The sequence below is a fragment of the Falco biarmicus genome, chromosome 9, assembly GCF_023638135.1.
Source record: "Falco biarmicus isolate bFalBia1 chromosome 9, bFalBia1.pri, whole genome shotgun sequence".
In the NCBI taxonomy this organism is placed as follows: domain Eukaryota; kingdom Metazoa; phylum Chordata; class Aves; order Falconiformes; family Falconidae; genus Falco; species Falco biarmicus.
In genome coordinates, this window is record NC_079296.1 from 13365693 (window position 1) to 13381349 (window position 15657).

The 15657-nt window shown below is 45.3% G+C and overlaps 1 protein-coding gene across 4 annotated transcripts in view; it reads left to right on the forward strand.

Annotated features, from left to right (window-relative positions):
* Positions 1 to 15657, forward strand: part of EEIG1 (estrogen-induced osteoclastogenesis regulator 1) — a 38678-nt gene that overhangs the window by 7389 nt on the left and 15632 nt on the right. For all 4 annotated transcript variants that reach the window (XM_056351943.1, XM_056351941.1, XM_056351944.1 and 1 more), the window contains exons 3-4: positions 14262 to 14382; positions 14711 to 14740. In XM_056351943.1, coding sequence (XP_056207918.1) covers positions 14262 to 14382; positions 14711 to 14740 — 151 coding nt within the window. The remainder of the gene's footprint in view (positions 1 to 14261; positions 14383 to 14710; positions 14741 to 15657) is intronic.

The window sequence follows — 15657 nt, forward strand, 5'->3', positions numbered from 1 at the left end:
AACTTAGACCTTCCCTATGTATATTTATATCCCTAATATACAGATCAAGAAAGTAAGTTTTAAGGCTTTAGAGCAGCTTCACATGCTAACATGCTTCTTTCCTAGCTGCACCTTCAGGAACGGGCTGGGGGTGTTAATGGAGAAGGCATTTGAATACAGCCTCTAGAAATTATTTGTAATAAAACATAACCTGTTTCAGGATAATATTAAGGCATGGTACCTGCATTGCTTGTGTTCTGAAATAAATACAGACACTAGACAGTAAAGATGAGAAAAAGGGGTTTCATTCCAACGGTGTAGCTAAATGTAGGTGAAAGTTGTGAAAGCAGCAGCCTGGATGAGGTTTAACTTCTGGCAAGTGGGGCTGTTGGAAAAAGTGCAGAAGTGATACAGCACCGTGAGGTCTAGAGTTTACAGAGCATTTCTGTCGCCTTTTCTGTGCTCTGGCTGCTACACCTGCAGGGTCTGATGGCAGAGGCTTTGGGGTGGGTAGATTTTACTTTGTGTCAGACTTGCCTCCTCTTCCTGTTGCCGGTTGCTGCATTGGAGTCTGTCGCAAGACGAGCAGAATTACATTAAAACTTGCCTGCCGTGGGGGCCGTATCCTGTTGAGTAAAGAACAGTCTCTGTTCATGCTCTGACTGCTGTTGCTCAGGCAGGGGCTGCTTTGTTGACCAGAAGCTGTAATCTAAAGCCCTGTAACTGATACGCTGTGTGTACAGCATCAGTAAATACGTTCAGATACAGCCGGCTTTCAAACTTCCCCCTCATCACAGATTCTGAACTAGCATTGCTTTGACGGCTAACTCTTAGCAACAGCCTTATCTGCATGACTTAAGCAGCCCATGGCTCAAAAAATTACTCATTGGAAATTAATGTTCTACTTTGAGACTCGGGCCCGGTGGCCCACCTCATTTGCAGCATGGCAATACCATCAGCTCTGGCCGAGGACAAGGAGAGGTAGGAGAGGGTGCCTCCCGCACCTCTTAAGACATGTATTTATTTCTGAAATACAGGGGGAAACGTAAATGGCTTCCAGTCTGTTTATTTTTGTGCTCTTGAGCTGCCATCAGTGTTGACTCTAGCTTTGTAGCTGTATTTCTGAGGAATTCATGCGTGCCTTCAGGAGCCTGTGGTCTGACTGCACAGTGGTTGGTATTTTAATAGGCCATAAGTTGCCGCTGGCAAGTTGTTCTGGTACCAGTCTCTAGATAAATGAGGCAGGTACAGATTTATTCTTTATTATTATTTTATTGCAGGAAACTATATCTGGTAGTGTTTCAGGCAAGAACCTCCTGTCTCCCTCGGATCAGAAACCTCCCTCACTTCAAGGCAAGTCTGTATGCTTGCAAGCGTGACAGAGAGGGATGGTGAGCTCTTGCAGCATCCACCTGTGCTCAGATCTGTAAGGTCTCATCCATGCAAGGACAGATGGATGTGGCTCTGGCAAACAGGATAAGCTCTGCATCCTCTGTGGGCTGCCAGCTTTGTGCTGGGCTTGCAGCCTGCTCTGAAACTGGTCAGGAATTATTTTGTAGCTTATTATATAATAAAACATAAGCCTTTAGGAGTGCCCTGGACCAACGTTTGGATCCGCTTGTTTCTTCTGTAATGGCCTGTGACCTTATTTCAGTAATCCATGCTGTAAAGGTGATTACTTCAGTGATTTCAGGTGTTACTTCAGGTGGCTGGATGTGTTACCCCATCCCAGTACCAACTGCTTACGCTGCATGATGAGAGGCCTTTTTTTTTTTCTTGCAGTTTATTCATACTATGCCAAGTGCACTTGCTGGGAGACACGATACACATCACTATTGTAACTCCATACTTGGCATTGTGATGTCTGTCGTACCGTACAGTGGGACTCAGCATCTCAGTTTAGTCCCTGGGTTTGAAAGGCACTTCCCACTAGACAAACGGTTGTGGCTGTGTTCACTGGATGAACAGCCGCCTTGTTTGGTGTATTTTTAATCTGATGAGCAAGAAAGGGAATTGTTCTGCGTGATTCAAAATTGCTGATCTTCATGGATGTCATTTTCATGTGCTTCTCGTGGGTCTCCTGTGTAGTTCAATTGATAAGGCTGATGAGGAAAAGATTGAGGAAATAAGATGGGGTTATGGGGATGAGGAAGAAAATTAAGAGGAAGCACATGGAAACTAGAGGATTGGGAGGAGGCAAGTGAAGAGACAGGATGTTTGAGATAAGCAATAGCATATACAGTCAGTATAATGGATGCTTTCCCTGCAGACAGTAAGTAGCTGAACTGGCAAGAGAGGAGGATTATGCCTTTCCTTTGGCTGAATTTATCACAACTCATTGGTGAGAGGAGGCCTCGAAGGAGGTCCCATGTTGTAGTAGGAGATGGGACTGGAGCTAAAAATACTTACACTGCTGCATGCTTTATTCTAAATAAGAAATGAACCCTGTCTGTTCAACCTGAAAGCACAGAGGCTGCTTACATGGGAGGGAGGAGGAGAGTATATGGATTCACTGTCCTGGAAGGGCTAGAAAGCTGCAGTGCTAATTAGCAAAGGAGCTTTACAGACCTACAGAGACCATCACCCCTGCACGTGGTTGGTAACTAGCCTGAAATGTGCTCTCTGAAATGAACAACTAAAACTAGAAAAATTTCTTTTGGGATTGCCACTTCCTAGAGCTGCATGTTTGCCTCAGTGAGGCAGGTCCCTTCCCTTGCCGTTCAGTGTACCAAATGTAGAAATTTAAGATCTTGTTCAGTGCCTTTCAGAAATCACCAAGCATTATGCTCCAGTCTGGCTTTGCAATGGAAAACCAAATCAAGGAACCCATAACAGGAAATCCCATGAAAGGGATGTGGCCTCGGGGTTTCATTGTGGGGTAGTCACATACCTCCATTTTGCGTCCAGAATAAAACTTCGTATGAAATGACTGTGGCAAGACGTTTCACTAATGGATATTGGGTTAATGATCAACAGACTCCCTCAGCCAGCTGCCATATGAAAGACCGGTCAGCACATGCCTACCTGTGCTCCTGCCTGCTGCCAGAGTTTCCATTCCTCCTGAAATGCAAGTTGTGAGTGTGAGGAGTACAAAACAGGGAGCCCAGAGCGAACCCTGCCAAAGGTTTCCAGTTGCCTTGTTCTCTAAATGCAAATGGCCAGGAGAGGGGGAAGGAAAAGCTTGTCTGGAAAAACTCAGGCTTAGAAAATTACTTTTTTTCCCCAGCCTTGTATCAGACTTTCAGGCTTTATCCACCCTTGAAACAACAAAGGTGAGGTTGGGTGGGGTTTTCAGTGGATTTTTGCTCGAATGTGTAGAGGCTGGGAAGAGGGTTGCCAGCTTGGTTGTGTTTTCACTGTGCTTTTTCTGTTTCTCTTGCTAGTCCCTGTTCTTCCCATTATCACCTAGACTGTGCCTGCATGTCACAGAATATGAGGGAGGAATCTAGGATATCTGTAATTCAATGTTTCCAGATCTTTTAATGCTCCATTGCGTGGAACAGAACAATAGCGTTCACACTTTGACGTAGATTTGCTGTACCAGGTCAGCCCCAGCTAGTGCAGTGTCCTGTTTCCAGTCTAAGCAATAAAGGCTGTTCAGAGGTAGTCCACTTGCCTCTGTTACAGATTATGCAGTAAGCCCTCTGCAGAAGAGCTGTTTCCTGGCTTCTATCAGCAGCCTGTTACGCTTTATCTCATACTTAGGTAACACAAAGCAATTGCATCTGCATAAATGTTGAATTCCTTTCAAGTGCAGTGCAGCTCATCTTTATGCCTTCAGTAGCCTGCAGTGCTCCTTGCACAAGGAAAGCCATGTTATGGAGAAGCATTTTTTCTAAAACTGCTTCTTACATTTGCTGCCTTTCTTCTTTGTTGAATACCCTTTTCCTGCTGTACAGGGAGTGGCTGATCGCACTCTGGCCACTGTTCTCTTTAAGGTCTGTTTCTGATGTAGGTTTATAGCAGTGGGTTTTCCTGCTTTCCGTGCAAGTACCCCTGTTCTTCAAAACTAATCTGCATGTTGTCTTCCCCCTAGAAGTGAGGCATATGCATCTCCAATGCCATTTGCTCTCAGTAGGGGAGACTGAAGGAAATGTGTCTGAGTACAGCTCGTAGTGACAGCCACAGAGAAGGCAAAAACTCTCAGTTCCTCAGAAGCCTGCTCCTGGCAGCGGAGCAGTGGGAGCCTATGCTAACATCTCCCAGGGGCTTAACCAGCACCAACTGCTATTGCAAAATGCAGAGCTCTCCCGTGTTCTGCTTTTAATCAAGATGTAATTTATGAAATTACCTTTCTCTGATTGGGACAAGCTGCACTGTGAGATACTAGTCTGTCTTAGAGAATTCTGTTTGTCTGGAGCTTGCTCCAGAGGAGCAAAAGCAGCTCTTACTGCTCTGTCCCTCCCTTCTTGCTGGCTCTGGCATAACACTGGCTCTGACATGCTCCAGAGTTGGGGCAGAAAGGAAGGGAGAGTTGGGACAGGCAGGGTCTAGAAATCCCAGCCCGTCACCACCAGCACGGTGATGAGTCAGGGGGAAGCAGGCTTTACTCGGCAGCCTCTTCTAATTTGCAAACCTCTTCTGCTGGGTAGCCTTTTTCCTGATAAACCCTAACAGCGATAGATATTAATGGAGGGGACAGAGATTCAGGGAGAATATGTTTGTACCTTGTCCTTAAAACCAGTGACCTGGTTTGTACGGCTGAATGGTGCCTTAATAAAGGAACCATCATAAAGCACCTGTATTCATTGTGGAATGAAAAAGCTGCTGTTAATATATAAAGGGCTTTCTCCTGGACTATTGTATTGGTTTTGACTAAATGTATACCATACAGAAGTGACTCATAGGGGAACACGTCTGAGCACGGTAGGGTGTTACCTCTTGGGTAACTAAACCTACTTTTAGCACCAGGATTGACTTCAGGCAGCTTATTTACTGAAGGGCTCTTCAGCGTGCTCAAGCCAAATTGCAATGATGTTACATCACACAGTATTAATGAAATTATTCCAGAAATTAACTTGGCCTCATGTGCCAAGTTAATTTGCACTATAAAGACTTCTCTGGTACACCTATATTAGCAAACTTTCCTGCTTGAAACGGGGTTGGTATTGGCAAAAAAATGTCACTTAACTATTCTGGCATCAGTATGCCTTCACATGTCATAAATCTGCCTTAGAGGCAAAAAGATTTGTCTCTGTGTACATCGCTTGCGTTAGGGATGTTGTTCCTAGTCTTGTGTTGATTCCCTTCAGGGTTTTCGTTTTCCAGATGTACTATACCAGCAAAGTGCTGGAGTACTGAGTTGACACATGTCTTGATTTTTCTCATCTTGGGGGTTGGGGTGGGGTGGGGCACGCGTAGATTTTTGCCATGTCTTGTACCCTGTGTTGTAGGGACATTATCAGGGTTTTCCCTGATAAGAGTTCACGTTGCTGTCCATCTTCACTAGGAGTTTAAACTTAGTCAGCAAAAGGCAAATCTGGAATCTCTCAGAATGACAGCCGATGCTTATGGGATAAAGAAAGTTTATAAATATATCAGCAATGGATAATTGGTGAATCTTCATTTTTACATCTACGGTTTGCCAGAAGTTAAAAGGTTTTCTAAGCTACAGTGTGATACAGAAACATGTATTGCCTGAAATATGGTGGGTAAATACACCTTAACCTTGTAAGTGTCTGTATGGAACAAACCTCGGAGTTTTTCTGAAGCATTTGGGACCTTCTAAAGCCTTAGTTCCTCTGTCTGCTAGAACCACAGGGGAAGTCTGAATTGTGATTCCTCTAAAGGGCAAATGGGCCCTGGGGGAGTCAGGATTTCCTCCCCTGCCCCCCTTTTAACTTTTGTGGATTTTACTGTGCAATTGTCTTGGTAATGAGCCTGAACCCCCCCTGCTTCTGTGCCCTTCACCCCCCAGTAACATGGAGGTCTCTCAGCTCGGGTTTGCTCATCCGCTGTATCTCCAGCTGACCGGGCTGGAGGATTCAGGAGCCCTTCTTAGTTAAGTTGTCCCCATGCCTGTTTTATGCATAGAGTACATATGATTGCTTAGCAGTCACAGTTGTAGAAAATCAGATCTGAAAGGTATTTATGCCCAGAGTTAGAAAAGTTCTTCACAGTGTGCTGGGAGTGAACTGCAAGGTAGCCTGGTCTTCTGCAGCATGGAGCAACCACGGGAGGAAGAGGAACAACACATCTGAGACAGGCTGGAGAATGGAGCACCAGTGTCCAGCAATCTGAGTGTAGTGGCTCGTGGCTGACCTGGGCAGACTCAAGTGAAACCCACACTGCAGACCTCTTCTTGTTTCTTCTGTAACTGAAGTCCACGTGGATTTGTGTATGAGAGGAAAGCACTTCTGGTGGGCTTGGCAGCCTGGCGCATGGTTTGCTCTTGGCTAATCCAGCTCCAACGTAGTCTATCAGAACAATAGAAGTAGGAGTTGGTGTGGTGACTCAGTGCGTGATCAGAGCTCAAAAAAAGCAAATGCGTCTTTCAGCGTTCAATACACACGTTATTAGACTTCTGTTTAAGTAACTGAGTCATCTATTCTGTTATTCCTTTCTTTACACTTAAGAGTTTGGTGGTTCTTTGCTTGGTTTTGCTCCTGGCACATGTCCCTGGCCTCTAACCAGAAAGAGCTTGTGCTCTGTAGATGTGGCAAGAAGTCCTTGGATATGTGCTGCTTTGGGTTGGTCTGTCTTCAGCACAGCGTGTAACAGTAGATGTATTGCACAGCATTTAGTGTTACAGTCCCTTCTTGTCCTTGTTTTCCTGATGTCCCTCTTTTCTTCTCTGCTTCAAGATGACAGAATGTAAATTCTAAATACCTCAAAGCAGACTGGCTCTGCTGGGCATGTCCTGTCTGTGAAGTGCCATGTACACGTTCCTTGCTGCTCCGCAGCCGAGTCTGTTAGAATTATTTCCCCTTGCCTTCTCCTTGCTCCACCCTTGCTTACCCTTCCAAAACTCATCTGACTTGTTCTATAGCTTAAGTTTTAAAGGGTCATTATTCTGTGACTTTCTTTCTCCATTTGGCACAATTTTTATTGCATTATGCAACGTCTGCTGTAGCACTCAGTCACCAGCTGCATGCTATTTTTTAATAACTTACATTGTTTCTCATAGTATTTTTGACATAGTTAATGTTAGGAGAAGCTTAAAGGTTTTCAGATTTAGACAGAAGGCATGGCTGGAAATATTTTTTTCTAAAATAACCAGCAATGCTAGGTTTTAGAAGCCCTGGAGGTACTGGAGGGTGTGGCTACCCAGTGCAGTGATCTGGAGGACTTGAGATGGACTGTGCTGGAAGGCTCTTGCTTTCTGCATGAGGTGCAGGATTTCATGTCTGTCACTTATAAAAGACACATGTCTGGATGCATGTGACTGGAGTCCAGACATAACTGAATTACTGCCTTTCAAAGAAGCTGCTAATACACAACCAGAAATGCTGATGCTGGAGGGTTTTCCACTGGTGACTGACTGACTGCCACCCCCCTTCTCCAGCAGGTGTTGTCACTCCCTGGCTTGTACTGGTGGACGTTTATCAAGATTGATCACTGCCTTGGAGGGAACTGTAATATGCAGTTCAAAAGCTGTGCTTCTATGGAAATAGGCTTCTTCTGGAAATAAAGTTAAAGCCATAAAAAGTCAATCACTTGCCTGCTAGATAGCAGCTTATTCCTAAGGAGGATTTCTAAATCGTTCCTTGTATCCTGTTTTTATTTTGTGCTTGCCCCATTGTTTTTGCTCCAGTTCTTTCCTCGCCTGCCTTTCACATACTTGGTACTGTCATCATTGCCCCCTGTCCCCCAGTGAAATGGTCTTGACCGTTCCTTGCCCTGGTTTCTCAGCTGAGGCTGAAGTTTCTTCCATTAGCTTTTTTTCTTTCCTGTGTAGTTGCTGTTAATACTTTTTCCTGTATTTGTCTGTTCTCCAGTCAAATAGGGATTATGTAGGCTGTGCTGTTAACTGTGTAAGTGGAATCTAGTTTCCTGAGCTGACTTTCCCCTGCTCTTCCTTCCCTGTTCACTCTTCCCGCTCCTCCGCAGCTGCCAGCAAACAGCAGGAGTGGATGTATGTTCCATCTCTGGGTGTGCGGCAGAACTGAGCAAGCATGATGAAGCCCTCCAGAAGTGTCGGAGCCTGCCTTGTTCCCCCTAAAAATGCTGGGTTGTGTAAATGAATGCTTCATTCTAAAGGCATTGGTGTTCAAATTTGGCTTTCAAGAGCCCCTACGTATCTCCCCTCTGGTGTGAATGAAGAGCTACATTAATAGGTGGAAGCTGATGCCAAGAGTGAGCTGTGGGTAGGCATCCTTCTCCACCATGGGCCACTGGAATGGGTTTGCTGGGAATTTAGAGGTTAATTTTGTGAGTAGGTGGTAGATGTGATGACCTTACTGCTGAACCCTTGTTTAAAACACTTGCAGTGAAACATCCAAATAAGACTTGTTTCAGATGACAAAGGCTTGCTTAGTTCTCTTAGTAACACAGTCTGCATCATCTGTCTCTGAGCCATTTTTCCATCATAACTGCTAATGTCTACTGCACAACAACCAGCACTTGTCAGCTGGAGAATACGGGGTTGTTTGCAGTGGGGGAGATGTCCAGCTCTTTGGGCTGGCAGTTGTTCTGGTCAGTGATGTAAGCCCAGTCAAAACAGAGTAACTTTATTGTTGAAAACTACTTGCAGCCCTTTCTGTTCTGCTCAGGGAAGGCAAAACCCCTCCGTGCAAGTAACCTGCCATGAAGCACTTGTACACCTCCAGGTTAAACTGCCTTGGATTTCCATGCTTTGTGTATCCAGCTGGTTTTTAGGATCCTGTATGGATTCCCCTGAGGCATACGGTGTGTCATCTCTCATTCTTGGGATGCATTTTCACCGAGCTTCCCAGCACCTATTGCTGCATCATGTTTGCTTCTGCTTTCTACCTGTTTGGCCTGCATGAGCTTGACAAGATGCCAAAAGATGGCAGCCCTAAGCTTTTACTAATGTGATACATTCCCACGCTGCTGTTTGGTGTGCTGTCTGCCAGTGGTGCATCTTGTTCACTGTTTATTTCTCTCCCTTTCCTTGCCAGGTATCTGAATTGCAAAGCCTCAGAGCTGCAGTTTTTGTTAATATATGTGCTGCAGGGAAGTGCCCTGTCCTCAGTTCATTATTTGAGAATGCCTGCAGGTTCTGGATCATATATCTAAACCAGCTAATGGTTAAATGAAGGCTCACTTTCTATTATATATATATGTGTTCATCCACCTTTGTATTTTCTGTGCTTTACAGGCAGTGATTAGGCCCTCTGCCTGTAGCAGGACCTGCTCTGTTAGTAGGATGGTATAAATTCTGGTGTGCTGTGAATGCTGATTACTGACCTGGGTATCTTAAACCTCATTCAAAGCTGACTTTTTCAGGGACTCTACCTTGCCCTTACTCCAAAGTTCTTTCCTACAGCTTTGCACTAGATAACCTGGTTAAAATAGTAACTGTCTTCTCTGGAGCATAATGCAGGATTGCTCCAGACTTTGCCAAGCTAAGAAAGTGTCAGTGATCCTGCTCTAATTCAGCCTTCAGAAGTGCTGGGGAATAGATGAGGCTGTCTTAATGGTGGGTTCTCTGCAGCTGAAAGCAGAGCTGTGTAAAGAAATGCTGTTAGAAAATGCCCTTCGGGTACAATCTGCTGAGATAAGTTGATTCCCCTCCATGACTGAGGGGATTATACCCACATTGCTGTGGTTGTGTTACCTTCCTCCTCAAAAGACCCACCGCTGGCATGTGTCAGGGCCCCATGAAGGGCTGCTTTTCAATCCGTCACACTTCGATGAATCTGAGCTGGGAGTTAGCTTGCTGGCCTCTTTAAAATGGTGTTATCTTTTTTGTGCCTTATCAGATCGAGATGCTGCTTCCTGCAGAGGTGAACCAGCACAGAGGATGCAGAGTACTGTCTGCTGCGATGGGGCGGGCAGGAGGATTAGTTCTGCTTGAAGGGTCTGACACAGATCCACAGCTCGGAGGGGGGGGGGGGCAGTAGGCATGTGGATTGAGCGTCAGAAATGGGAAGGCTTGCCCTCCCCCTTTGTGTAGATGAGGAGGAGGAAATCTGAATAAGAAGCTCTTTGTGAGTGCTTATCTATATACTGTCTCATTTAGCCTGAGGTTTTCCCACATCTGCTCCCGTGCATGAAATATCAGTGAGACACATTACTCTGCTGTGATGTTTGGCATTAAAGCGCTATTTTTTGTTGTTGCCGTCCTGTAAGCCTGTGGCCTTTCATGATGTTTCGTACTTTTAACTGTCTCATGTGTGGCTACTGCCATAAAGTAAGGAGTGAAACATCTGCTTTTCTAAATGTTTCAGCAAGGCCAAACTGTTTCAGTGGGTTGTGTGTTTGAAGCATGATACCCAGTTGGGCACAACTCAGCTTTGAGTCTGTAAATAGAATGCTTAATCTCTGTTCTGGTGTTTCATTAGCTAGGTTTTCATGTGGGAGAGAGGCCCACAGTAGCCCAAGATAGCATGGGTTGTATACGTGGCCTTTTTCTAGAAGTGTTTGCTTTAGCTAACTTGTATTCATAGTGAGCTTTATGGCTTCCTGCAACAGTGCTACTCTGTTCATGGCACTAAAATCACAGTTGGTAAACATCTCTTCTCTAAAATCTGTTCATTGTGTGTTCCTCTGCGTGTCCCCCGAGCTGCAGTAAGGCTTGTGTGAGCTCTGAACCTAAAGAGGCCTTGGTGGCTTCACCAAACACACTGCTACTTCTGTAAAAGTAGGTAAATGGGTGGGTCATTGCTGTGCATCGTTCTCATTACTTGGATTCATACTATGCTATGGTGAAACATCTAATTGCTCTTCTGGTAAATCTTGTCTTGAGGGGGGTAGGATGGTGGCTGGGGGATACAGTAAACTGTACCTTCTGGCCGGTCAAGGAGCTGGAGGTAGATGAGCAGCTTCGGGGTTGGAAGACCCTGAGAGGCTCTTTCTGGATCTCCAGTTTTCACAAAAGCTGTCACAGGGTTGCATCAGTTTATTCTGAGGAAGTATATTTAGGTCTGGAAGAGTAATTACACAGCTTTGAATAAGTCTTGAGTCAAAAGAGGGCAAAGCTTAGCTTGGCAGGGATTCAACCTTCTGGGAGTCAGTCTTTTTGCAAAAAATGGTACAGACAGCTTTTTTAAAATAAAGCTTCTGAAGACCCGTTGAATTGGCACCTAGTACCCTAGTACCAGGCATTGGTCTGATCTATTTCTGGCTCTCCAAATACAGAGTAAAACTTAAAATTAGACACTTCTGATTTTAAGCTGTTAGTTTCTGCTTTGCTTTTAGGTGCCTTGTGATTAGGATGGAAGGAAACGCCTTCTCAATGCAGCCCTCACCATGCTTCTTGTGTGTTCTTGGTTTCTGTGTGATGGCTCCTAATTGTACATCAGAGGATATTCTAGGACTAAATACAAAACTGCTCCTCATCTGAGTCCGCTGTTTTTCCCTATTTTAGTGTTCTCTAATTACCAGCCTAACGATAGCTTGATGGGAGGTGGATAGACAAAGCCCATCACTTCCCCACATACCATCTTTTGGAAATGTGGAACTAATTTTTCAGTTTAGTTTGAAACAATAGTGCTGTCACTTGCTTGTCTAATGATACAGCCCCAGCCCCCACCATTAAAAGCCACTCTTAAAAAAAGAAAGTTGAAAGTCTTTGAATGATTGTGAAACTTGTGACTGGTAAGCAGCTCTGCATTTTATCTTGTAAACTCCTTTCCACCCTGTGTAGAGTATCCCAAAGACATAAAAAGCCCCAAGCGACGTATGCACCTGCAGCTTGGGTTCATGTTTGTGGTACTGTGTGTAACTTAACCCCCCCAAATCCTTTTCCTAATCCCTTGCACCGTATGGTATCTACAGCAGTTTTGGAAAGCCAACATACATCCTTAATAAGAAGCAGAATGTCTGTTAGCAGAGCTTATGCTAACAGCAAATTAGCTATGAAGGAGCTCTTTATTACCAATCAGTACTTTTTGCCATGTTTTGAAGTAATTAGCCTTCATTGGACTTAGCAGCATGCAGCAGATGCTTAATCATAGCCGCATTGTGATAAAGTGAGAACTCATGAGTAAGGAAACTCGCATGCAAGGGCAGTTCTTGTCAGTCCTACTGATGAAGCAGCTGTGGGGAGCCAGGCACATGCGATGGGCGTTCAGGAGCTGGAGCTTAGTCACTTAAATATTCACTTGTGACAGGAATTAGAGCTCTGAGCAGAGTTTGTGAAGAAGGTTTGCAGCAATGTGCTGTTGAACCTGTCTGATTTGAAGATCGTTCACTTCTAGCTGCCTTCCAGGATTCAGCTTGAAGCTCTGGTGGTGTTAGCAGAATTAGCATTAGCCTTGCTCTCTAGAAAACAGCAGTTCCTTTTTAAAAATAACTAGTGCTGCTAAAATATCTGGTGTTTTCTGCATCCCATGCACTTTCCTTGTGTTTCTGAAGCACATGTGTTCGCAAGTGTTTTCCTATTCTGTTGAATTACATCTGTACCTGAGTTTTCCTTCCTTTAGGTCATTTGAGATACCTACTATTAAGTCGGGTTTAAGGCACCTCACATCTGAAATTTAACTTGCCTAATTTGGCTGGCTCAGTGAATATTTTATTATAGGCAAAGCCTTTTTAATCCCTCTGGGAGTGTTTCTTCTCCTGTCTGAAGGAGCTGGGGTGAGCAATGTGGAGCGATGAGAACCAGATCTCATATTGAATTAATCCCAGATTCAAAGGTATTTTCGGCACTTCAATGTCTCACTTTTCAATGATTTCAATAGCTAGCCTTCGTTCTATCTGGAAGGAGTTTAAGTTCACTGCCTTGAAGGAATTACTGCCTTCTGCTTTCCCATGTTTTAAACAGGGATGATCAGCCCTTATTTGCATTACAGGGGGTTACAGGTTTCAGTTATTTGTCAGCTACTCCTCTTCTGTTCTCCGGTTGCCTTGGCCAGCCCATTTGGGTCCCATACAATAGCTGAGGACTAGTGGGGACCCCTTGGGTCAAGATCCAGTCCCTGCTGTCTGTCCTGTTGGGCTCACCTCAAGGCTGCAGCAGGGCTCTTCCTAAGAGGAAAGTTGAGGCAGTACCAAGACTGATCTTTGTCCCCTTTGCCACCGATCTCTTTGGCCTGCGTGGTGCCTGGGTCAGATGGTGGGAAACCTCCCTTTCCCTGTAGAGCAAACATTTTATTAGGTGCCCTTGCCCCTTTGTCCTGTGCTAAGAGAAGAGATAAGAGCAAGATGCAAACTTGCTAGCTCACAGCTGTCAAAAGTGCCTTCCCTTCCCTCCCCCCGGCCTCATTACTTTGAGAACTTAATTGGCTGAGGCCCAAGCTCTGAGCCATAAACGGATCAGGTCCTGCACAGGCTCAGCGGGGAACCACAGCCCATGGAAGGACCCACACACCTTTTCCAGGTGCCTTTGAACCGGCCTCCTTTGAAGGGTGCAATCCAGCTTCCCCTGAGGGCTCTGCAGAAACCAAAGCTATACCCAAAGCAATTCCTGTGCTCAGGAAGGCCACTTCTCTTCCTCCTGCAGGCTCAGGCTGCGCTGGAGCCATGTGCTTCTCCACTCGCCCTGGAGATCAGGGTAGGCCGCTCAGAAGCTATGCGAGCAAAGCCACCTCCTCCCTGGCTGAGACTGCTTCGTGGTCTGAAACCCCCATGTGGTTGGAAGCACAGCATTTGCATGGTGTGGTCCTGTCTGTGTGCACTCAGGAGCAATTCCACATGCACTTTTGTCCTCTTTTGAGCTGGCCATCCTCACTGGCTTAGTCCCAGCATAAGTGGCAGGATAACTGCCTGGGAAGGACAAGCCGTCCAGAACACAAAGCACAGAGGCTGTACAAAACAGGCGCCTTGTAGTAGGAAGATAAGCTTGAGAACCTTCAGCCCAGTTCAGTTATGGAAGTTCGCTCTGTCCAGGCCGGACGATGAATGAGCTAAACCGGCTAAGCAGGAAATGTCAGAGACTTGTGAGAATTTTAAAGGCAAATTCTGTTGATGACGTGATTAGTCTTCCCTGTAACCTAGTTGGATTTTACCTGTATTGACTAGTGACAAGCTTGATGCTAGCATAACCCCTTTGTGTGGTGCAGTTTCAGGTTTGTGGACCAAGCTGTATTGTAGAGGATATTTACAGCCCAAGTTGCCAGTCAATACAAAAGATACTTAATAGTCAGGATTGATTTGGCTTTGTACCTTTATTTGACAATGTATTTTTTAATATATATTTTATTTTTACATTCTCATAGAGAGGAAGTTCAGGAAAACTGTGTCCGCTGGAAAAAGAAATTCACCTTTGTGTGTAAAATGAGTGCCAACCCAGCCACAGGACTCCTGGACCCCTGCATTTGCCGAGTATCTGTCCGTAAGGTGAGCATCTAGCTTCTGCTTCTGTCAGGTAGTAGTACCACCACCGTACTGGTGTTGGTTACTGGTTGCTTTTTGGCAGCAAGAAGAATTGCGTGGACAGTGATGGGAAAGAAAGATTGATTGGGTCAGAATGTGACTTGAATGGAGCCTCTCTCTCCATCAAGGGTGCTTGATGGAGGGTGGGAGCAACCAGGGTGGTGGTAATCCTTGGGAGACAGAGGTTTGTGAAATCCTGAGAGCAAATTCCAGGACTGAGTAATGATTCTCCCCCGGTTTCCCCAGCATGTATAATAGCAGCTTTTCCTGTTTGTTTTGTCTCCCTTTATAGGAGCTGAAAGGCGGAAAAACCTACTCAAAGGTAAGAGCACAGAAAGGGCAAATGTGGCAGAGTGATGATGGTCTTGTCTTCTGTTAGTGCTTTACAACCATTAGAAACCAGTGGCTGCTGTATGAAGCAATCTGGAGAGATGGTCATTAGTTATTACTTTAAACCTGAGTTAAGTGATTTCCTGAAAAAAATGGACTTGCTGGGACAGGATCCAGATTGCATTGGATGTGGATTTGAGAAAGGGGGTTGGGAAGATGATCTGCATGTCCTCAAACTTTGGGGAAGTTCTGAGTCAGATGTGAACTCTGGCTTCTGGCAGTGTCTTGCTAATAAAGAAACACAGACTCCAGATCTGTTCTTCCAGAACACAGCAGCCAGCTGTGGCTGGGGTAGGCACCTCGCTGCCTCATGAGTACAGGCAGAAACCTACCACAGAAATCACTGCCTTCCAAAGCACAGGAGGTACTGAGGCACAACCCGAAGGGATCAGCAGGGATGTTAGTTTTGGTTTGTTCCCTCCTGTTTTCTTGCCTGTGCTGTGAGAGAGACAATGGGCCACCCCCTTCTCCTTGTGCTGGATTAAGAGACAATGTTGGCTTAGAAGTTGAGCTTGCGCAGAGCCCAAAACCATGTTTGTTTGAAAATGAGTCACTGCTGCTAGTTTCTAATAAACAGATGTTCACGTCACGCACAACCATCTAAGAACTTCTTCTAATCAATATCCTTCCTGAGACCATGGAGGCAACTGGCTTTGAAGGGTGAGCTGCACTCACTCCTATGTACTGCTGTGCTGTGGGATAGAGAGTAGTTGTTGCTGCCTGTGCTGTTCCTTTTTTGTTGCTAATTAGGACATGGTCTCTGGGGCCATCAGTTTCTCTTTCACTAAATTCACACTGAGGGGGGAGGTTATTCCTCCATTCTGCAGAGCTGCCTGTCCAGGGAGAGCA